This window comes from Lentinula edodes, assembly GCF_021015755.1.
Source record: "Lentinula edodes strain Le(Bin) 0899 ss11 chromosome Unknown C8R40scaffold_6, whole genome shotgun sequence".
In the NCBI taxonomy this organism is placed as follows: Eukaryota; Fungi; Basidiomycota; class Agaricomycetes; order Agaricales; family Omphalotaceae; genus Lentinula; species Lentinula edodes.
Genome location: NW_025764312.1, coordinates 171,961 through 194,720, shown reverse-complemented (window position 1 = coordinate 194,720; position 22,760 = coordinate 171,961). Strand labels below are relative to the sequence as shown.

The 22,760-nt window shown below is 46.5% G+C and overlaps 6 protein-coding genes across 6 annotated transcripts; 2 read left to right on the top strand and 4 right to left on the bottom strand.

Moving 5' to 3' along the window:
- Positions 1–174: 174 nt before the first annotated feature.
- Positions 175–6,940, bottom strand: C8R40DRAFT_1167192 (polyketide beta-ketoacyl-synthase; the record flags this gene model as incomplete). Its single annotated transcript, XM_046230970.1, has 8 exons — positions 175–231; positions 284–732; positions 785–3,639; positions 3,694–4,919; positions 4,975–5,159; positions 5,215–5,539; positions 5,597–6,244; positions 6,299–6,940. 8 exons carry the CDS (start codon positions 6,938–6,940, stop codon positions 175–177), a joined length of 6,387 nt encoding a protein of 2,128 aa, XP_046089548.1.
- A 1,059-nt stretch (positions 6,941–7,999) lies between these two features.
- On the top strand, positions 8,000–10,278 carry C8R40DRAFT_1037754 (cytochrome P450; the record flags this gene model as incomplete). The annotated part of the gene is made up of 11 exons (XM_046223695.1): positions 8,000–8,161; positions 8,214–8,285; positions 8,347–8,511; positions 8,561–8,626; positions 8,677–8,782; positions 8,839–8,993; positions 9,053–9,278; positions 9,455–9,737; positions 9,796–9,882; positions 9,938–10,057; positions 10,110–10,278. 11 exons carry the CDS (start codon positions 8,000–8,002, stop codon positions 10,276–10,278), a joined length of 1,611 nt encoding a protein of 536 aa, XP_046089547.1.
- Positions 10,063–12,471, bottom strand: C8R40DRAFT_1218572 (uncharacterized protein; the record flags this gene model as incomplete). The annotated part of the gene is made up of 8 exons (XM_046233246.1): positions 10,063–10,552; positions 10,614–10,644; positions 10,696–10,709; positions 10,769–10,819; positions 10,877–11,241; positions 11,291–11,336; positions 11,391–11,918; positions 11,983–12,471. The coding sequence occupies 8 exons, from the start codon at positions 12,469–12,471 to the stop codon at positions 10,415–10,417; spliced, it is 1,662 nt and encodes a 553-aa protein (XP_046089546.1). The 3' UTR covers positions 10,063–10,414.
- A 391-nt stretch (positions 12,472–12,862) lies between these two features.
- On the top strand, positions 12,863–13,991 carry C8R40DRAFT_1066909 (phosphoglycerate mutase; the record flags this gene model as incomplete). The annotated part of the gene is made up of 7 exons (XM_046225833.1): positions 12,863–12,883; positions 12,939–12,968; positions 13,034–13,079; positions 13,141–13,148; positions 13,199–13,705; positions 13,758–13,844; positions 13,899–13,991. 7 exons carry the CDS (start codon positions 12,863–12,865, stop codon positions 13,989–13,991), a joined length of 792 nt encoding a protein of 263 aa, XP_046089545.1.
- A 1,198-nt stretch (positions 13,992–15,189) lies between these two features.
- On the bottom strand, positions 15,190–17,378 carry C8R40DRAFT_1037956 (cytochrome P450; the record flags this gene model as incomplete). Its single annotated transcript, XM_046223713.1, has 14 exons — positions 15,190–15,419; positions 15,481–15,579; positions 15,641–15,665; positions 15,721–15,830; positions 15,880–15,946; positions 15,995–16,107; positions 16,166–16,202; positions 16,258–16,426; positions 16,480–16,602; positions 16,658–16,707; positions 16,756–16,870; positions 16,922–17,008; positions 17,059–17,209; positions 17,255–17,378. Coding segments are annotated over 14 exons (1,500 nt in total), but the record flags the coding sequence as incomplete, so codon positions are not given.
- A 2,267-nt stretch (positions 17,379–19,645) lies between these two features.
- On the bottom strand, positions 19,646–22,010 carry C8R40DRAFT_1089691 (uncharacterized protein). The gene is made up of 4 exons (XM_046227445.1): positions 21,972–22,010; positions 21,585–21,913; positions 20,233–21,529; positions 19,646–20,177 (listed from the first exon to the last, which is right to left on the bottom strand). Exons 1-4 carry the CDS (start codon positions 21,994–21,996, stop codon positions 19,879–19,881), a joined length of 1,950 nt encoding a protein of 649 aa, XP_046089543.1. The 5' UTR covers positions 21,997–22,010; the 3' UTR covers positions 19,646–19,878.
- Positions 22,011–22,760: the final 750 nt, after the last annotated feature.

The following is a 22,760-nucleotide window of genomic DNA, read 5'->3' as shown; positions in this document are numbered from 1 at the left end:
ATATATGTACAGGATAATCCGTTAGAAGTAGAACCGAAAGTAAAAGTACATTAGACACTGTCGATACAACAAAATCCATCCGATCCAGGGTATACCCACCCGGAAAGCCCATCAAATAATATGCGCGCTACATGATTCCTGTTATATTGCTACAAGAAAGGAGTTTTCAAAAGGTCAAAGGGTTTCTAAATATTCGCAGGCTTGCAAGAGTTTGGCAGAAACGGAGGCAATCTATCGTGAAAATTGAATGAACACGGTCGATAGCATGGTAAGGACAACCTACATTAGCGTTGTCGAAGGCTTGAAAATGGTGTCCCGGGACATCCCAGACTTTGACTGAGCTTGACAATTCGGACCAACCTGCGATGGTAGTGCTAGGATCGGAACGATCAACAAGCCACGATGGAATATCAGCAACTTGAATGCCTTCGGCAGCATAGCCTAATTCAGAGCGTAAAAATACAAGGGGAGGGCAGACGCCTCCCGTTTCGTGCGGATCATAGGCAGAAAGTAATTGAGCATTCATAGCGAACTGTGTTCGAACAAGTTTTCCAATTTCAACGGGGCCATTTTTGCGGTCGTATCTAGCTATGGTTTTAATAAGAGCGTCGGACAACGGGACGTGCCCGATTGGGTTGGGTGCATCGATGAGGATGATCCCTTTTGTGTTGACGCCACGTTTAGCGAGCTGTAGAGCGACTTCGTACGCTACGACACCACCGAAAGACCAGCCTACAAAACGAGCGTCACAAAACAACAAATGATTATCCCAAAAAGTACTTACCACCTAGCAAGATTGTTCCAGTAGACAACGCCGAGATATATTCAGCATACGCCACTGCCATATCCTTTAGACTGGCCCAGGGCAGAGCGAAAAGGAATTTTGGATTATAGATTGCCCAGACGTCACGATGCAGGGACTCAACCTTATCGTAATAGTTGACGAGACCGCTACCATCATGTATGAAGAAAATCGGTGGATTCATCTTATTGCAATCTTGCACTCGTACCGGATTTGTCCCGAGTCGAAGAATCCCGATGAGGCGCGCTTGAACGGCTTCCTTGGGCGGTGATTGCGGAATGAATAATCGACGATGCGGCAGATTGAACTTTGAAGGACCCAGGTATTCTTGAATTGCACTGATGGTACGGTATTTGCGAAGAAAGTCATTGGGAACTTGATGACCGTAATGAGTTTGCAAGGCATGCAAAACCTCGATCGAGGCTAACGAGTCAAGACCCACAGTTTCAAGGTCGGTTTCATCCCCAAAGGCCACCGTCGTACCGAGGGCGGCATTGATAACGTTCCTCACGTCGAGATAAACATCCGCGCGCGAAAACACGGTGTCCGACAACCTGTCGTCGGCTACCAAAGTACTGGGTGAGGAAGGTTCACTCTCAACACAGGTGGTACTGGGTGGTGCAATGGTCAGAACTGGAGCATTGCCCAGACCTAGGACTGAGCAAGATTTGCGAATTATATCTGCAACAGTCTTACAAGAATACAGAGATTGGAGCTCTAAGTCGATTTTCGAAGATAAGAATTGTAATTTGGTTGATAACTCAATCAACATCAACGAGTCTATTCCGAGAGAGTCGAGCGCAGTACTAGCGGTGATTTGCTCTCGAGTTACGCCACAAGTTTCCGCTATAGCGTCGAATATCCGTGAATGTAATTCCCCAGCTACGTTTACGAAGTTTGGGGGAGAGCTATGGGACCGAGCGCGAGACTGTAAAGGGGCATTACTAAGTGCTGGTGAGGACTGTGATCCTTGAGGTTGGCCTAACACAGCGGCTAAAGAGAGCGCTTTCCGAAGAGTTTCTAGCGCCATTTGACGAAATACCACGCCTTTCACGAATGCAATGACCTGTAACGAGTCACCGTCTTTGACAGCATAAACATCGAAAGACAAAGTACGATTGTCTAGCCAAACGCCTGTGCAATATATTGAGTAGGTCGCATTGTCATCTAAAGAGGTAGTCGAGATGGAGCATGATGTGATTTCAGAGCATATAAACACATCGCCAACGTGAATTCCTAGATTGACATCCGATGACTCAGCCGGTTGTCTTTTACCTTGCAGATTGGCAATGAAGCCTGGAACTTGTAGCAAGGTATCGAGGAAGACTGGATGGGCAGTGAACGTGCCTCGATAGTGGCCAGAAGGAAGACGGATGGAGGCGGAACCCTGAAGATCAGTAGGACTGACAAAAAGTGATTTGATCGTATGATATTCCTTCGCATAATGAACAACACGTGGGAATACCACCTCATATGTGGTTCGAGAGAGAAAAACTTCTGCCTTAGTCGAAGGATCTTTCAGGCGATTGATACAACCAGTAACAGAAGGAAGCATTTGGCAAAGTTTTGCTGCACAATCAGATATTGATTGGAGCAGATAGTCGCCCCGGACATGTAAGATAAGTTCGTTCAACGGCTCGACCCGAGAGCTGATCGCAAAAGAACCGTGTCCGTCCCCGAGAGTAATTTGGATGACAAGAATTCGAGGGATATTTTCCTTGAACACCAAACCTTTGAGGAAACGCGAGGAGGTGATCTGGACAAGGCTTTCGTTAGAAGATACATCTCTCCGTCGGATCGAAAGTTCTACGGCGGACAAAACGAGTTCAATGAAGATGGAGGCAGGACAAAGGGGCAAACCGCCGACTTTGTGTCCAAGTATCAGATCTGACAACTGTGAAATCGGAGTCTCGAATATTGCCACGTGTCCGTTTTCCGAAGAAGGATATTGTTCCCAGTTGTGCAAGAAGGTGTATCCGGAAGTTAGACTTGGTTGACGAGGGCTTGTTACCACTAAGCAATCTTCTTCGTAAGGTGCCCAATATTTCGATGTCGCGAAAGGATACGATGGTAAGGAGATACACCGCGTATGAGGAAGATGGGAAAAAGTGTTGCGCCACTGCATTGGTATATCGACTGCTAGAAGGGAACATAATGCAGAACCAAGCGACAACCATGAGTCTTGGTTCCGCTTGAAAGACGAAATGAGAAGTGCATTCGATGACAATGAGCTGTGAGCCTTCAGCATGGGCAAGCACGTCGGATGAGGGCCAATTTCGAGCCAAACGTCGCTGGAGAGTTTGAATGCGTCAGTAAGCGCACGAACGGCGCCATCAAATTGCACGGGCTGAGAGCAATGTCTGGCGAAGTAATCTGGTTTGAAAATTCCTTCTTCCCCCGGAAGCACGACATTTCCATCTACATTGGAAGCTACGGGGAGATTCGGAGCTCGGATTTCGATGCCTTTAGCAATCGAAGTGAGCTCGAAAGAAATGGTGGTCATAAAATCGCTGTGGTATCCGTATGGAACAGCAAGCATCTTACTCCTACACCCCTTGGTTGCATCGAGAAACGATTTAAAGTCCTCGAGTGCCTCCAAAGGGCCAGAGACGACACAATCATTTGGACCATTGTAACATGAGACTGTGAGAGGGAAAACATTCTCAGACGTTCCCAATAAATGCTTGACTAGGTCCGGGGAAAGATTGATTGCTAGCATGCCAGTCGAGTCAAGGTCGCATTTTCGTGACATCAATCGGACACGGTGAGCAACCAAGGTCAAAGCGCCTCTCAAGGTCAGCACGCCTGCAAAGACTAATGCTGTGTATTCACCGAGACTGAAAAGAGCTGATCAGAAAAAGTGAAAAGGAACACAGAGGTGGATCAAATACCTGTGCCCAATCACTGCTGTTGGAACGATGCCCCAAAACATCCAGAGTTTACCAAGTGCGTACTCCAAGGTAAAGATGGCGGCTTGGTATGCCTCAATTTTCTCGAAATCTGAAAGTACGACTTCGTTGCCCGTAAATATGGAAAGAACGCCGTTAAACCCCAGTGAAATAAGAATAGCGTGACACTCGTCGACATGGTGCTTGAAAAGAGGCGACGTAGAATAGAAAACTTGTCCCATCTCCGGATACTGTGAAGATTGCCCTGAAAATACAAATACAACCCGTCGTATGGGCTGAGCAGAAGAGCTGACGATAGCGGCCTTGTGCAGGCTTTCCACTAATCGCGTGCGCTCCGATGCGACCACAGCCAAGCGATAGGAATATAACTGGCGGCGAGCGGTCATGGAGTATGCTATATCGACCATAGGAACAGTTTTACTCTCCGGGCTCTGAAGCCACTGAATGTAATCGGAACGGAGTTTGTTCAAAGCGTGTTCGTCTTTGGCAGACAGAACAAATACCAGAGGGTGGTCGAATGCCTGGGAGGGGCTGTGAATATGCTCTTCTAACACTAGAGCCGCATTGGAACCTGCGGCGCCGAAGTTATTGAGAAAGGCCATTCTGGAAGAGCCGTTATACGAAGGCTTCCATGGACCAGAACGACGAAGGATCATGGTATTGTCGTTTTCCAAAGGTTCTATGGAAGGATTGAGTTTATTGAAAGATATCTGGGGAGGAATGGTCTGATGTTTGAGCATTAGAAGTAGTTTGGCCAACCCTGCAGCTCCCGAAGCGGCTTCAAGATGGCCAATGTTTCCCTTGATACTGGTGACATGGAGGGGGTTTTGCGAAGTGCGATTAGCGGAAAAAACTTGACGGATGCTAGCTATCTCATTAATATCTCCCGCCTGAGTGCCTGTCCCGTGAGCCTCAACAACGTTGACCCGAGAGGGATGAATCGCAGCATTGCGAAGTACTCGTTCGAAAAGAGCTACTTGAGTAGGTGCATGAGGATGTGTGATAGAATGGGCCAAACCACTCTGATTGACTTCGATTCCTCGAATGGTACCATATATATTATCGTTCTCAGCGAGAGCATCAGAGAGGCGCTTGAGCACGAATAGACCACAACCTTCGCCTCGCGAATATCCATCTGCGGCGGCGTCAAAAGCTCTACATTGACCAGTAGGACTGAGGAAATGGCCCCGATCTAAGCCCAGGAACATCTGGCAGTAGAATAATGATTCTCCTGATTTGCGACGAGAGCGGGACACAACTTACATCAGGACTTGTTATGACATTTACTCCGCCAACCAACGCAGATTTACAATCTCCATTCATCAAAGCACGAGCACCTTGATAGACTGCGGCGAGGGAGGAGGAGCATGCCGTGTCTACCACCATAGAGGGCCCACTCCACCCCATCGCATATGATATACGACCACTCAGGTATGAGCAGAGAGTACCTTAGCATATATGAGCTCCTATGATCATTGTCTCGGCGGAAGGATTAACACTCACCGGTACTATAATATACGTCGATGTCACCGCGGAGATTTTGGACATAATCATGGGTAGCAGCACCGATATAACATCCGAACGTATCAGGTTGAGACGATGAGGTCGTCCCCGGAACATATCCAGAGTCTTCTAGTGCTTCATAGGCCGTATGGAGTAAGACCCTCTGCTGAGGATCCATACTCTTCGCTTCTCGAGGACTAATTTTGAAAAACCGATTGTCAAATTCGTCAGCGCCCTGAATGAAATTGCCTGTGCGTGCTTTCATTTGGCGGTTGGGGTTCTTAGTTCCCTCGTAGTCACGGATATTGAACCGATGTTCAGGGATCTGCGAAGAGCAATACATAAATGTGCGAAAACTCAAAATCGAATTTAATCAAAGTACCTCGACCAGTGTGTTGAGACCTTTTTCGAGGACTTCCCAGAGCTTGGAAATGTTAGACGAACCAGGCATGTTCACAGCCATACCAACGATAGCGATTGGCTCTTGTTGGGATCTGGTCTCATGAAATTCGGAGCAAAGGTCGCGTAGTTGTACGCGTCCATGAGGGCAGATTTTTTCAAGGGTTCGTGCCACACCAATCCCCGGACCGAAATTGTTCAGTAGTACCTCTGCTTCAGGTATGGACTGAGAAACTTGGTCTGTGACAAGGTCCCAGCGGACAGGCTCGATGATCAGCATATCAACGACCAGTTGAACTAGTGGAGACACCGACTCGACAGATGGACTCAACAATACCCCGGTTGAAGTTGAGCGCACCGGGGCGCGCAGATGACTCAACTCCGGAAATCGAATGTTTCGATCCGCAATATCTACAAGAATCTGATCGCGAACCTTCCTCAAATGGACCGGCGAATGGTAAAGAGTATCAACAGTCGTTTGATGGGCAAGCACGGATGGAAGAGTACGGCGTACACTTGCAGTAAACTCGGCTAGAATAGGAGGACAACCAGACACCGTCACACAATGGTCATCCATAACCGCGGTTATGTAAAGCTTAGAAGGATCCTCGCTCTCTGGGCTATTGCCCCTCTGAATGAGAGACTGCATCAGCATACGTAAGGAACATCGAGAAACTACGCTCACACTTCCGAAATTTGAGATTGCTTCTTGAGCCTCTTCTGTAGATATTCCAAGGAAGACCACACTCCAAGGAAGCGTCGTGTCTGCATTGGAGGTACCGAAACGATACAATTGGCATCTTATACCGATCCAGAGAGCTAATCGATAAGCCTCTAAAGCAAACGAAAGATAAGACTTGGCAGAGTTTGACGAAGCGACTACACAGGCCGAGACAATTCCAGAGGAGAATCCAAGAATACCGACTGAGGACTTTGAGTGGCCGATTAATAAGTCGGCGAACGGTCTAAGGGACCCGTTTTCAGCTCCGAATCGTTCGACGAAAGAAAGGTACTGCAGTAGCTGCATCAGGACGAGCGCTGAGCTCGATATTAACGCATTATGAGGGAAACGCGACATCCACATGGTCAGAAGCGTCTCCGGGGACCTGAAATCGTTTGGATCGACGCCAGCTTGAGTAAGTTCTAGTGCTGAAAGGCTGGATAATTCATCTATGAATGCTTCGTGACAGATGGTGAGAAGCGTCGCACATAGGCCATGCTGAGATCTTCGAATGGTAGAATTAATGTACGAAGAATGTGTGGACGGCGTAGAGCCTTGACCAGCAAATATTGGAACAAGCAGTCGTGGTCGACTGAGAGAGCTCATACCAGCGGAGGAAAAGAGTCGAGATTCAGTAGAAAGATTTCGTACGGGCTTTATAGGACAGGGCCAGAGTAGCCGAGAAAGGTGACCCGTGAAAAGAGGGTTCTTCAGGAACTTCGATCGTATGGTAGTGAGGATAGATCCAGTAAGGAGTGCCGATGTATTCAAAGAGTGATCACAACCAAAAGGCTTGTAAAAGGAACGACAGTTGAGCCTCAGACATTCAATGTTCAGCTTCGAGGAGATCGTGGATTCGATGTGCCTTCACTCTGCCCCGAAAGGATCCCTCAAGAGGTAATCTTTCGAGTACGGCGGAGAGCGCGACGCGGTTTTTGGAGTTCTGGAAACAGGAATCGGAAATAGTCTCGTCTAAATCCTCCAACGCTTCGCTTCTTCCTTCCCAACCAAGCCTTGTTCTCCTTGCGTTCTCCGTTCCGAGAGACAAATCGCGTAATACTGAAAGAAATAGAAGTTAGTTTATGGCTGTAGCTCGTAGAGCATATCACGAATACCTAGAAAATGGCAACTTTCCGAATGGTGAAACTTGGAGAAGGAACGGACCTGACAGTGAAACCCGAGGAGGCGGAAAACCGGACCGACATTGAGCAACGTGACCGTGAGGCGCGACGCGTCCAGGGGGCACAATGTCATCATCGATTCCAGACCACCAACTTGTTTCTGCTGGTGCAAAAGCGGAATAGCCGGCCACCAGCTCGGCGCTCATGCTCATGCTTAAGGATAATCAAATTGAGGGAGGTTGAGGGCATGCACACTGATTTGAAGCCCAAGCAGCACAAGATTAGGGTAATCGGATAATTACTGCTCACCACCAGCCCAGCTTCAACCTAAACAGGTATACAGGTATACAGCCTTATACAGCCCCCTCTCCAGTTGTGCGTGAACAGAGTTATGTAATCCGTTTGAAATGCATGCGCTTTGATACGTGTCGGACTTGTTTCACGATCAAGTCCGTCGGAGGTCTGGCGCTCCATCGGACCTCTGAAATTGGTATTTTAAAGATGTCGAAAAACATTGTGTCTCTTCCTTCATTCGTCATAGGAGATGCAAAATTTCACTCAGCTCATAGGCGCAGTCGCAGCGGCGCTAGTCGTCCATTTTGTGTTTCTTTTCATTAAATCTCAATTTTTTTCGCCGATACGAGATCTACCGGGACCACGGGGCAGCAGTTGGATCTTTGGGAGTTTAAAGGAAATTTCGAAGAATGTGCGTCGAACGTTCTCCAATTCCAAATCTTCCTCTAAACCTTCAACCACAGGAGGAAGCCATCACCCAAGAACAATGGGTTCAAGAGTACGGTCGAACCTACAAATACCCGGCCTTGTTCAATGTACGTGCCTCTCCCCTGAGCTTCTATATGCTTGTGTTCACAATTGCTGGAATTTCTCCAGAAAAATATACTCTTCACTCTGGATCACAAAGCTTTGAACCATGTTCTTATGCATCACTACATTTACCAAAAACATGACGCCAGTCGATTTCACTTCACCCGTATCGTCGGCCCAGGTCTCCTCGTCGCAGAAGGAGATCACCACAAACTCCAGCGCAGAGTTATGGTATGTATGCATGCCAATACACGAAGAACGTATTCTGACACCATGTCAGAATCCTGCTTTTGGTCCGGCTCAAGTTCGCGATTTGACTGAAACTTTCATCGACAAATCACTTGAGGTTTACTGCTGATTCCTTTCATTCCTCTTCAAAGACTAACAGTTACTTAGTTGAAGGACGTCTGGTCATCTCAGATCACTAATGGTGGAGGAACGGCGAAAATCAATGCTCTTGACTGGATAAGTAAAATGACTTTGGATGTCATTGGGCGCGTAGGTGAGCTACCACGTACCGATTAAATCACCTTCCACTCACGTTATACTCCTCTGAAGGCTTCAACTACGAGTTCAACACCCTGAAGGAGAACAGCGAATCCAACAAATTAGCCCAAGCTTTCGCAACTATTTTCGGAGATCTAGACATGGAAAAGGCCAAGTACCAACCATGGACAGTTTTGCAAACCCTTTTCCCAATTTTACGATCTTTGGTAATAACTCATTCCCGCTCGAGCCTTTTTCGATCCTAACCGTTGCTTGATTAAAATAGCCTCCCGTGAAGATCCCAGGGCTGGACAACGCCCAGGAAACCATGGGCAAGATTGGTAAAGAATTACTGCACGAGAGTAAAGAGGCATTGCAAAACTCCGGAGACGATATACGCAACTTGAAGTCGAAGGACTTGTTGACTTTGCTTGTAAAATCGAACATGAATGGAGAACCAAGTCAAAGAATGAGCGACGAAGATGTTTTAGCTCGTGAGTCACTTTTTTCTTGTTTTCTTAGTCCCATCACTAACAACCTTTTAGAGATCCCGACCTTCTTCGTAGCAGGACACGAAACGACCAGGTAAGAATCCGATTTATAGTTATGAACCGGAAAGAAGAACTAAATCATTTACGAACTTCTGTTCTCGATTTTAGCACAGGTAAGTTCCTTACCTCTATTCAAGCCGCAGGTCACTTACCTTCAGTAGGGACTACATGGGCACTCTTTGGGCTTGTTCAACACCAGGATGTCCAGAAAAAATTGCGGGAGGAGTTATGCACAATGGCAACGGATAACCCTACCATGGAGCAACTTAACTTGTTGCCCTATCTGGATGCGGTTGTCAAAGAATCACTCAGGTTGTATGCACCTGTTCCGTCCGTCCTACGGGTCGCTACGCAAGATGATGTTATTCCGTTGTCACAACCACTGAAGGATAAGAAGGGAGTCGAGCATCATTCCATTTCGTGGGTTTTCAATGTTCAATAGTGACAGCTAGTTCTTACTAATCCAGATCGTAAACAGCATCGCGAAGGGACAAACCGTGATCGTTCCTCTTCTTGCCTTGAACCGTGATAAAGCTACGTGGGGCGAAGATGCCATGGAGTTCAAGTGAGTCTAATTTTCTTGCGTCATCATTTCTCTTCTTAACACGACTTCCACGCAGACCGGAACGTTGGGAGAAAGTTCCCGAGGCAGCGACTTCGGTCCCTGGCGTCTGGGGCCATATGATGACGTTTCTAGGAGGCCCGAGAGCTTGCATAGGCTATCGCCTGTCCTTGATCGAGTCTGTACCTGTGCTTCACTACTTCCACTTCGAACTAATGCCACTTTTGTAGAATGAAAGCTCTGCTCTTCGTTCTCATCAGAGAATTCGAGTTTGAGCTAGCTGTCCCAGGTGAAGAGATCATCAAAAAGACTATGATCGTGCAACGACCGAGGGTCAAAAGTGAGCCTGAAGGGGGAACTCAACTACCATTGTTGGTTAGAGCATGTCAGAAGGGTTGAAGGTCTTTTGTGACAGGTGTACTGGACTTGACTGGACTCCATTTCATGTTTGTGTTTGATTTTGTACTTCGATGTACCTGTGTATCTCACTGTAAAGCTAGTAGATCTTCTATGTATACCGTATTGTGGAACATAGTTAATTAGATCGAAGTACCATCATGTCCAAAGCTCGCAAGGCATCTTCTTTAGATATTCTATGGATACCAGACACGGCAAATCCCTTGTTCCCTCCGACAGTGGTTGCATGTACAACAAGACGCGCGATGACCTCGCCCTAGGTTCGAGGCAAAGTTAGATACTTTTACCTTCTGATGGCTTCAAGATCCGTTACTCACCAATTCCACCAATATCGCAACGACAATCAACCTGTGAAGTATTTTCAGTCGAGGCATACAAATACGGTGACGAGACAAGTACCATATGACAATCCACTAGAATACCAGCGACAATTGAGTGTCACATTACAGGAATAGCAAGAAAGAAGACGCACCGTGATACGTTCCATAGCAGAATTATTGAGATGATCATGGATGGCCTCGAGCTTTAAGTAGGTTCCGTTTGAATACCATCGACAACATCTACGGAAAATTTTACTTACAAAATCGCTTGCCGTACCCAATTTCTCATTCAATACCTGCACCCTCCCGCTGATCTCCATATACTCTCTCACTGCATCGTACAACTCCTTCAAACTCGCCTCACTCCAGAACAATTCCGGGACGTCGAGGACATTTGATACAAGATTGACATCACGACGAAGGGTGAACAAACGACCTGTAAGTTTTAATGCTTCTCGGCGTTTGAGCTGAAGAGCACCCTTGTCGGCCAGTTGTTGAGGTATGGCGAGGGTCTGAGGAGAGGAGAGTACCCGTTGTGCATTTGACTCAAAATGGGCGAGAAGGGTTGATTGGGCAAGGGCATGCGCAATAGAGAGTTTGAGAAGATGAGATCGGGATTTGAGGGCTGATACAAATGAATGAATGTGGATAATAGATTGTCGCATAGTACTCACTAAAGAAATCATTATAGATACGAGGGTACCCGATGTTGGGGTCATGCTATAAAGAAATGAATCGTTTGCAAAGCGGGACATACAAAGTAGGACACAATACCGCAAAATGGCACTCTTCTATTTCCCAGTGTTCTTCGCTAATCTTCCTCCGAAGGATTCCAGCGTTTTCAATATCCTCCAAAATACTCTTTTCCTCGCCTTCCGTCAACCCGAAGCACACGACGACACCGTATTCAAAGAAAACAACTTCGGCGTTTTCTTGTACAGGATCCTGCTCCCGCTCAATACGGGACGATGATGGTTCTCTTTGTTGCCGGATAGTTTCTGGTGACGACGATATATATAATGTAGGGTTGAAGGGGGATTCTACAGAGATATCCGTTGCTGCAGAGGTGGGAGTACGCTGGGTCAGGGCTTGCCGTGTTTCGGTGGGTGAAGATGAGGTCATATAGCCATCCTCGTTCGGTGATGATTCTGCCTCATGCGGAAAGTAGGAACCTTGATAGCCCATTTCCTCCGCTTCCGAAAGTCGAGCAAGAATGGACTTTCCGTCACCAGTTTTCACAGGAGCTGCAGAGCGAATATTGGAATTTGGACCATAGCCTGGCAGGAGAGGAAGATGATACATCTGCATTGGAGAAGATAAGTATGCCTTAGATGTATTAGAAATTCGCTGCGATTTGGAAGCTCACAGCGTATAGTGCCTCGTCGAATACTCTGGGCCCAACATTATGTTCCCTCTTAAGAAACGAAGCTAAAAGTTTCATCTTGAGTGATTCTGCAATGCAATAGGCAGTTATTCGCTTGATTCCAGCTCGTTTTCTTTGCTCTTTGCTCATCCTTTCAGCTTCGCTTTTGTGATCCCGCATACGAATTCCTGCATCCGTCTCGTAGCCGAGCAGGTCATCGTCGTCTTCACCAGGCAAAGGTTTTGTCTGAGGCGCAGAAGGAAGAACGACAAGTTTTTGTGAAGTCTTTGAAGTTCTCTGTGATTTAAGTGCTCCAGGGGCTGACAAGCCTGAGATGGACGCTCGACGCGCCACAGATCTCCCAAAAGTTGGACCAACTGCATTGAGAGGAGCATTGAGCGAAGATATGCGGCCCTTAGGTTTCTGGGAACGTCTGGAACCAGGCAGCTGCGATGTCGAAGGAGGACGAACAGAGGGCTCGGGCTTCGACATGGCGGTTGGAGACAGGCTTTTTCGTATTGATTCTGATTATTCCCGCTACCTCTTTAGAGACTAAAGCGTTGAAGGGCTTATAAGGGCCAACTAATGTCCAGCCACGTGCCTTTTAGTCACTCGATTATACTCGATAAAATTCTTACTCTTCGGTTGACCTATCTTAAACTCGATGTTCAATCCCCTCTAGTCGGTAACGTCATGCTTCACTTCCTGCAAGAAGAGCAAAGAACTGAGTTCTGACTGATACTTGCAGAAGAATTTTTTGTTGTCGGCGCTGTATGTTTTGGATATCGGAAGAGTGAAGTCCGATACCGATGGTGGCAGTGCCGAGTCGCTAAAAGTCTTCCGCCATGAGTCGAGTCATTGCGAACCCTCGTCCCAAGCTATCATGACTATTACTGTAACCTTTGTCAGTCTGAACTCCCATATTTTCTGTATTAATGTTGACCTTTCTCACTATCCAGATAAGGCATGGAGAATCTGAGGATAATTTGGTGAGCAGAACGCCCCTGTGTATGGTGTAGTAGTTCAGCATCTCCAACTTATATCTTGCCAGTAGAAAGGAATATGGGCTGGATGGAAAGATGCTCCGCTGTCAGACCTCGGTTCGCGTTTCTTTTCCAAAATGTATCCTTCGAATCAGACGTTTCCTGACTGATCATTCAGGCAAAAAGGTATGTGTGGCAACAACTACGCCCGTGATTTCACTCAAATTTTAACGCAGCAAGCAGCAGCAGCAGCAGAATTTTTTTCAAACACGAAATTTGACACCATCTATGCATCTCCCCTTTTACGAGCAAACACCACTGCTCAAGCAATTCACGGCCGTCAACAGGCACCTTTCCCCTCGTTTATTGTCACTCCAAACATTCGCGAACAGCACTTTGGTGTCGCTGAAGGCACTTCTTTCGCATACATACCTACAGAACATGATACCTTAGACGAACTCTTTGCTCAAGGAATCTATCCCGTACTTTACCACCGGGATGAAAAGTTTCCTGGTGCAGAAAGTCTCAACGATTTAGCATTGAGAGCCGAGAAAGCAATCATGGAATGTGTTATCCCACATCTCCAGTCTGAAGAGGTTGCCCACATTGCAATGGTCAGTCATGGACTCTGCATCAGTGAGCTCATTGCAGCTCTATTACGTTTGGACCCGGATTCTCGTCGCGACACGTCATACAAAGGCCTCCTGAATACTGCTTGGACCCGCGCAACAGTATCGATCAAAGTCTGTCGAATGCTCATCTCATATTGGACCGACGTTCTGATCTTATGTTCAGGAGGTCGCAAATTTTTCAGAAGGACTTCCACCTTTAGATGTTCAGGTCACCCATGTCAATGTGGCAGGCCATTTGGATGGTATTACAGTAAGCGCTCCATATCCTTTTGATAAAAGCCTAGCTCAACCATATGATGTTAAGCCCTTCACTTCAGACTCAACTAGTGAGAATTCGGAAGCACGTAAATTTTTTGGTGGAGGTGGTGCGCTATCCGACGAGAGGCAGAAAATGTAGAATTTTAAAACTATTTAGACATAGATGTTCGTGTATGCTATTGGCACGAATAAATACAGTCGACGCCGACTTGTTTAGGGTAAAGTCCAAATCAATAAATGATCCTCCTTTTCCTTGAAGTTCTCCTTTCCCGAAAGCTTTTCTTCGAAGAACTATGACGGTTCACTCAAGTAATCCGGAAGGCACAAAACCCAACTTTTCCCAGATACGATTAAAACCGACGTTGGAGATAAAGGTTTCTGCCTGTACTTCTGTACAACCAATCTGAGGAATGCCCCACTAATAGTAGAAGACAGTGGACATTGCAGCGAAGCCAAATCCACGGTTGTGATACGATGACTTGAGCGCCACTGTAAAATGGGATCAGGATAACAACGCAATACGCAAGCATAAAATATAAATTATATACTCGCCCCCGATGGACTAAATTCGCTAGTTGTCGCGCCAATCCTCCCAGTGAGGCTTGATTGGGGTAAGACGGTCCTTCCACCAGTACGCATGACGAAGGTCCACACCGCCGACGTAGACAATTCTACGGGCCGAGTCGTTGAGGCTCCTACCAAATTTTAGCCGCGCATTTGGTCGGTTTTTTTTGAATCGTATTTTTATACACCGTTGTGCTGCAGCATATGGTAGTGTCTACTCTATTGTCGGTGCATCTGGTCGTCATAATGTTCCAGCAAGGATCTCCCGGATGACTGACGGTGGGTGCCCTTTGTAGGACGCTAACTTCCTTTCGCAAAAAGCCTCGGATACGTTTTGGGCAAGTTTCATTTCTTGCTCGATCCACTTCTGTGCACGGTCCTGGAAGGGGAAGAAGGGATGGTTATCCATCCAGTACGCAAGCTTCACGTCGTTCTACATGGCAGCAGAAATTACGAGGGTAACAGCCTGTATCTGTGACTCTTACAGCTGGCGCGCACCATCATCACTGTTATATCATCTACTAAACTTCGCAAATGGTGCTGGTAAAGAAAGATATGGCTCGTAGGTCTCTTCATCAAAGAGAAGAGCAGGGTGTTGCGACATCAGAGCTCGTAATGGCGAGTCTGGAGCACTCACTACGCCTTCGATGATGACAGATGGTGGTGAAGACGTTGCAGTAGACATGCGGAGGATTAATGATTCGTTGAATCATACTCGACATGTTATAGATAGCAATTAAGTTTCAAGTGGCTCGAAATATCCGGAATCGACGCTACAAGTCATAGGATTGTAAACTTACTGACTTTCGCGGAACGAATATCAGAGGAACGTCGCGGACACCGAGTGTCAGAACTAGCTTCGCATCAAGAACTCTAGCTCTCCAGTCCTCCTCAGTTTCGCCTACGTTAAGTTTCGGAATGACTTTCCAATCGCGTAAAAGCATCGAGAGAAAACAAACGGCCTCTGTCGTGGCGAACTTTCGTCCTATGCAAGCCCGTGGGCCTGTTATCGATATTCAACATATGCTACAGCAACAGGCTGTCAAAGAATAGAATTAACATACCAACACTGAAAGCAGTGAAATCCTCAGAATCATTGTTGATACCATGCCACCGAGAAGGCTTGTATGATGCGGGGTCATCGTAGTACCTCGGATTATATTCTGTTGTCCACCAAGTCTCAAGGAATTAAGAGCAAGGAGAATAATGCAAGGATGCACTTACGAACGCCAACCATATCAACGACAACCTAAAGCTGTACTTACTATTCATGATTCAAGGAGTGCGGATCGTTATATACGCACCACTTGACCTTTGGGAATCATGAACGGCATCGTCCCTTCTTGACCTCGAGGGTTAGGTATCTGAAGAACGGTGTCTTCGCTAGCCTCACGAATCATGAGATGACCTGACGCTGGTGAAGTGATTAAACTGGTGTTGAGATGTCGAAGAGACGTTCTTACGAAATAGTCTCAAAGCTTCGAAAAAGGCGGCAAGAACTTTGTTCAAGTTGTGGTAGTCTTCGATTTCCTGCGGAAAATATATAAAAAGCGCTAGAATCGAAAGTAGAAAACTCACAGGATCCCGGCCGTAGCCCACGACTTCTTTGATTTGTTCAAAAACTTCGTCTTGAACATCCTGATTCAATGCCAGGAATCCCAGGGTAGCAGCTAAAGTATGAGCAGTGGTTTCTATTGATGATTTAAGGAATAAGACGACCATATATCAATACTCATTTGTTAGACACACCATGGCCAGCAAAGAGCATGATGTAGACATTCCCAATCTATAATGGAATTAGTGTAAGAGGAAGATATCCAAGTAATAAAAACTATTCTCACCAGTTCATCGTCACTGAGTTGGTATTTCGACTCTTCCTGCTCGTTAGCCTTCACAAGCAAACTGAATGCGTCTTTCCTTGTATTTTCTTGTATCTCTTGCTTTCGAACTCCTACTTGTTCCTTCATGAACAGCGCCATTGCCTCATATGCAGCATTGGACTGTTGGATTCTGTAGTATTCAACGTTGGTGGGTCATCGTATATTCAGAAAAAAGTGGTGCACATTTTCAAAGGAATTCTCAGCACCCATTTAGGCGCGAAAACACGCAACATGTAAGAGTCAGCAATAGTCCGTATTGTTTCTTGTATCGACAGATTTCCGCTAGATGTCCGCGGAGGTTCATCCCTTGCAAATTGACCAATGTGAGCACCACGATTCCCACAAATGGGGTAAAACATACCACCGGAATGAGAAACCAAAAGCACAGGTACCAAGAACCAGGAGGGCGAGCTGAGAGGAGTCTGAGGCATATAAACAACAATGTTAAAGTAGATCTACCTTGAAGGTTAGTTCTTGAATTATAGGCACAGAAACGGATGCTTTTCCCTCCCATTTCTCCGAGGTCACCATGTCACGATAGGTCTTCATCGTTTGGGTCCATACTAGACGATATCTGTACGGCGACATGTGAGAAGAATATATTACATAAAGGAGGAGAACGCACAGTTCATTGTTGAAAGCAGGACCCATGACCCGTCGATGCTTGCGCCAGGTATCGCCTTCCGCAGCAAATAAGTTCATCCCCCACAATCTGCGATCCGATTAGCAACATCGGGCACAATGCAAATGGACAGTTCGTACAGCAACGCCCTTGCCGACCAGCGGGGTTTGAAGAACCCTGTCCTATTTCCTCCTGAGGCTATTTGACGTGCGACATTGAGATTCGATGTCCAAATCAAGGGCTCGCCGATTAAGAACGGTACGATAGACACGCTTTCGTTACTGGTGTATACTTAGAGTCGCTCATTCATAGTAGATCAAGATAAGGTTTTCGAACACGCACATTTAGATCGCCGAGCCCAGTGTACATCTTGTGAGGTGTTCCACCATGAAGTGGGAAATAACACGCCAGGAAGGCCTAAGGGACTGAAGGGAGGACGAGGACCCGGTAAATGATTTACGGCCTATCCAGCACAAAGGAAAACGCTGAGAATAGTGTGGCAGCAAGAGTATACGGCGACGCACCTGAAGTTTCTGAACAGTAACCCAGATCCTGTTCACGGCGAACACAGTCAGAAATGTTGCGAGGATTTGGACTGGAAATTTCGCAATGTTCTGAGGAATGCTAGACCAGAAATGAGGTTCAGAAGGAAGATGTGACATGTTCTGGAAAATGTAAATCTACTCCAGAGGCGTTTAACATGCCACCAGGACAGTGTGAGATATATACTAAAGCATTGAATTCGGGAACGACATTGTTATTGGCCCGGTCATTGAACTTGTCGAAAGATGCCGAACAGTTAGCTAACGGGAGGGAATAAGCCAATAAGAGGTAATGTAAATCAAACTGTGGGGACCAGGCACGCAATGACAGAAAGAGAAAGAAGAAAGTATTATTGTTATCAAGATCCAAAGAAGGCCAGCATTAAGGAGTTCGAGGAATAAATTTGAACCAGATAGGAGGGAAGATTTAACGTGCTTTTAGTCAGATCCAATCCTCGTACAGAGTACAGCAGAAAAGATCTTCGAGCCCGGGGCCCACGACAAGGGAGCACGAGGAGAGACAGCACAACCATAGCCTCGCAGAAGGTATACCCGAGGAATGATCGCGCGTCCACCGCCCCCGGGAAAAAGACACATACCTTGTTGGTGTTGTTATTACTTGCGTCATTCGGAATCAGGAGTTTGAGTTGCAGTTGCTCGATTCAACTTACAGCAATACTAAGAAACAGACAAGGAAGATCAAATAAGGAAGTATCATAGTAAGGAGGCTACAACAACTCTTACCTTGGACAAACTTCTCGATGGTCTTGATTATTGTTCTGAGCTCAGAGTATTGGGAAGGTGGGTCAAAGGTTGTCTGGTAACGATGTGTGGCAGATAGCTTGTGCATGTTTGCCTTGAGAGATTCGGTCCAGATCCTTCGCCGCCTTGGAGTATTACATCCATGAAAAATTAACGTCAAAGGCCGCATTGTGAAGTTGAAGATCTCGAGAATTTTGCACTCATGATTTCAGAGATTTCCGACTTTACATGCTTGTAGAGATCTTGTGCTTTTGAATCAAGGAAATCGGAGCAGAGGTATTGAATCTTGAGGTGGCAGGTCCGTTCAGAGAAATGGATAAAGGTGAGGGAAGAGGGTCGGACAACGAATCACTTGCTCGAGAATGATGCGAAGACTAGACTGAGGGTGGGTTGCGCAAGTTTGCAAACCAGAAACGGGTGTTTATATATCTTTCCTCCACCCTGGTCAAAACGACAAATGTCAATTGTCGGTTCAACAAGGTCGAAATAAAGTGGCCACTAGGTAGCCTTGTAGTTGAGAACAAAAGGCGAACTGTGGCAATGGACCTCCGGTGGCGTACGGAGTCGGCAATCGCAAAAGGATACATACTAAACGTGCTCTTGACTCCTTTTACAAGAAATTTGAGCGCAGTTTACCATATGCGGCACAAATCATGCGACCAACCTATGTACATGTAGCTGAGATATCAAATCGGAATAGAGAATGGCTCGCTGAAGATGACTCACTGACAACACAGCACTGCTTGTAAATGCTCGGTTAATTAGAAATACGACCATTGGAATAATAGGTTCCGTACTACCTGACTACAATTAATGTTTGGAACTAGGCTCCACTGTCGTCACTGTCGTGGACCACACCTTGCTTGGTAAATATTGTAGATCTAAAACACGGCGCGCACAGGGCACGCCGCGAGTGGGTACAGGGCCTCCATATGTTCTGAATGTCATGTAGATAGAGAATGGGCGAGTTGTTGTGGAAGCTTCAAAACAAAACAAGTTCAAAGTGTGCCTGCACATCAAAAATGTTCAATTCTGGGGTAGAATAGACCTTGCAAGCAAGGTGATACAGCTGATTCCGAAAGTCTAGGACAAAATCAGCCTCCTCACATCGTTGGAGCACTGCTTAGGCTTGTTTGTAGATATAGACAAAATAACAAAGATTAACCCAGAGATGGATGTATAAAATTGTTGTAATTACATTGTTGGAGTAAATTAGGGCTGTCTCGATGCAAGAAACTTGAAGAAAGACGGAGCTGCTTGCTCAGATTTGTATATCAAAAAGGCTAGTAATTATGCGCTTAAGCTCCTCCACAAACAAAGCTAAACAGTACTCCAACGATGTGAGGAGGCTGGTTTCGTCCTAGACTTTCCGAATCAGCTGTAAGAAAGTTGAGTTTTTGAAATATCCTGCTATATCGCGCTACGGGTTGGTAGGAATTATTTCCGCTATTTTTTCAAAATAACAATCCTCGAATCAGATGTTCATTCATTACACACAGACAACATGAATGGATGTATGTAGAAGATACGAAAAACATACTTACATAGATAAAATAGACGATACAAGACTTTCGTAGCCAAGGGACGACACAAGGAATCACTAAAAAGACACAAGCGTAATTACAACAGGACAAAGAAATGGCAGCTGCTCAGTTTTTATAGTTGACTTTCAACGTCCCCTCTCGGTGTCGCATTACCTCGACCAGTGATACCTCGGAGGAAACCGGGACGTGGAAAAAGACTGCTGGAATTTATATCACCAGTATTCAGGGACTGAGCAGGCGGCTCAGCAGTAACAGGCAACGGAAGACCAGCATCAGCGATATCATTTTCAGCCGCTTCATCATGTTCCTCATCTGATTCATATTGTCCAGCACTAGCAGTTGTTTCGGGCTTATCACTGCTCCCCGGTTCGGGAGGTGGATTCGTAGTAATTCGTAATAAAGAAGTGTAGGCTGAGAAAGGCAAGATGAGATTTTGAACGATACAGAGAAGCGAGGAAAAACTTACGTTGTCGACATACGGGACAAAACCATCCTTTCGCTTTGCGTTTCCTTCTCGTAGCGGCCGGAGTAGTAATTGCATCTGTTGCACCAGTCCCTGGAGCAGCTCCTTCGCCACCATCAGCACCACCGTCGCCGGCAGCAATTTCATCAGCGGGCTGGGTGATATTCCCACCAGCACCAAACTCGACCATGTTCAAGGCACAATCCTTACAAGCAACAAGATGCCGACAAGGAAGGAGAACAACTTCGCGCGGCGATGAAAGGCATAGAAGACATTCTGAAGGGGAATCGTCGTTGGAATCGTTGTTTTCGGCAACAGGAGCACCGGTGGCGGGAGGATATGTGTGCGAGGAAGGGAGTGGGGCGGTGGGAGCATGAGTGTGATTCGAGGACGACGACGAAGTAAGGCCATAGATTTCGTGCAGATGGAAGGTGTGAGGGCCAATCGTGGCTTCACGTTTGACGACTTTGACGACCCAAGGTCGAGTATCTTCCTCATCCCCCGATTTGACCTCTCCTGCCGTAGCTTCAGTCTTACTTTCATCACCGTTGGACTCGACATGAACCGGGTGAGCTTTGATTCCGAATCGTTCCACGGAAAGATAAGTAATCTGTTCGTTGAGACTGGCCAGTTCGGTGCCATGCTCGTCAAGAGCAGCGAGTCTGATGGTCACCTTAATGCCTTCCTCCGCTTCTACTTTCTTCGACTTTTCAGTGTCGACAGTGTGTGCATTGGCAGACGCATCGACGATGGCAAGGGCTGGGCCGGAAACAGACATGTTACGATTGTTGTGTCGTTTGGCGAAGATGTGGGTCAAACGCTTGCGACGTGGATTTGGAGCATTCACCCCACCGGAAGCGGTAGCCTGAGCGCCAGTCGTGGGCACTGAAGCATCTGAGTTCGAGTGAGAAGTGCCGACATTAACATCCGCAGATTGATCCTTTTCCTCATGTGTCATGTCGAACCTTCCCAGCTCAAGAACTGCGCCTTCTTCCATCTGAAGAATCTTGCCAAAGCCGCCGTCAACGACAGACTCAAAAACGAGTAACTTCGATAATTTAGTAGACATGTTATCACCCGCCAAAGGTGCCGGAGCGGAAGGTGGTGCATCTGGATGGCCAGGAGGCAGTAACACGTGAACGTAGATACCACATTTCGGGGAATCACAATCATATTCAAATTCTAGAGCATGCTGCTGACCGTGCGCTTCCTCGCCCTCAATGGCTGTAAGGGGAGAAAGACGGATAGTCGGCCGTTTGAGATTGACCAGGGCCTGGAGGGTGGTTGTAGGTTGAGATGGCTACGATTACGATTTGGTGAGCAACACACAAGGTGCCAAAGATCAGACTTAGCACCTCTTTGCTCTTCTCAACCCAGGACTTGACGACATCGACAGTAAGCTCGTCCTTCAATACCTTCTTCTCCGTGCCATTCGTCCAAGCGGGTCCGCCACTGATTACACCAATGTTCGGTCCAAATAATGTATCAGGACCTTTTTTCTCTTTCGAATTATCCTTAGCTGGAGGTCCAATACTGCCAAGACCGTTTATATTGCCCAAGACATCACCGTTGGTCGCTTGCGCCATAGTTCTCGCTTGCCGTGATGTATTGGTTTCTGTGCGAGCAAGATACGGAGACTGCTGCAGCCTCCTGGTACGATTCCAATTAGCGTATTGACTTGTATCTGAAGAAGTAAGAGGGGCTGAGAGGGTGAATGTAAGAGATAAAGGAAAAACTCTTACACCAGCTAGATAGATTCGAAGTCATGAAGGTTGCGGGGAAAGTGGAGCGTGAGACGCCTGATGATAATTGTATATGTATTATAAAGCAAGTCTAATTTTGTTCTTTCAACTTTGTGTACATACAAACTAGTATTCTCAACAGCATCTTCGGCTTCATCTGCCTCAACCCCTTTGGACAGCAAATACCCTGCAACTACCGAAACAATCCTCACCGACCAGACCGACTAGCTCCGCCTGTCGAAGGCTGTTCCATCTCAACTTCCATTGTAGGATCAATTTTCCCTGGTGCCATGGGAAGATGAAGGATATTAGAGAGCAGTGAATCTCATATCTGCTGCGCTTTGACCGAGAAATGGGGAACTCTGGGAGACCCCGTGCACTTACCATGTCCAGGCAGGAATCGAATGTAGGCTGTCAGTACTTCGGTATCCAGATAACCATCAGGGATCAAAATCATGATAAAATTACGGTGTTATAACAGTATGCATTTGCAAGCTACGAACACGGAGCGACATATCTATCTAAGCACTGTAACGAAGACAAATTTTGCTGGTTCAGCAAACATTCCATTACTTGGGTTACGGGAACACTTTGACCGTGTTTAAATAATCACACGTTGGAGTACACCCATGATAAATGGGCCCAGTAAATGTGATAAGGATCTTAGGATTGGATGGAATACATACACCCCAGGAAGAGAAAAAATTCCGCTCGACGGAATTGTAACAATTCAGTGTAACTGATATATCATGTGACTGCGGATAAGCTATATCAGGCATATCTCCGGTC

Bases quoted from the DNA above. Each gene is read 5' to 3' on its own strand.
- C8R40DRAFT_1089691 (XM_046227445.1), bottom strand. From the start codon at position 21,996: ATGACTTCGAATCTATCTAGCTGGT. The intron at 21,530-21,584 runs GTGCTAAGTCTG...TCGTAATCGTAG, and splicing joins GGGTTGAGAAGAGCAAAGAG to CCATCTCAACCTACAACCAC. The intron at 20,178-20,232 runs GTAAGTTTTTCC...TGCCTTTCTCAG, and splicing joins TTGTCCCGTATGTCGACAAC to CCTACACTTCTTTATTACGA.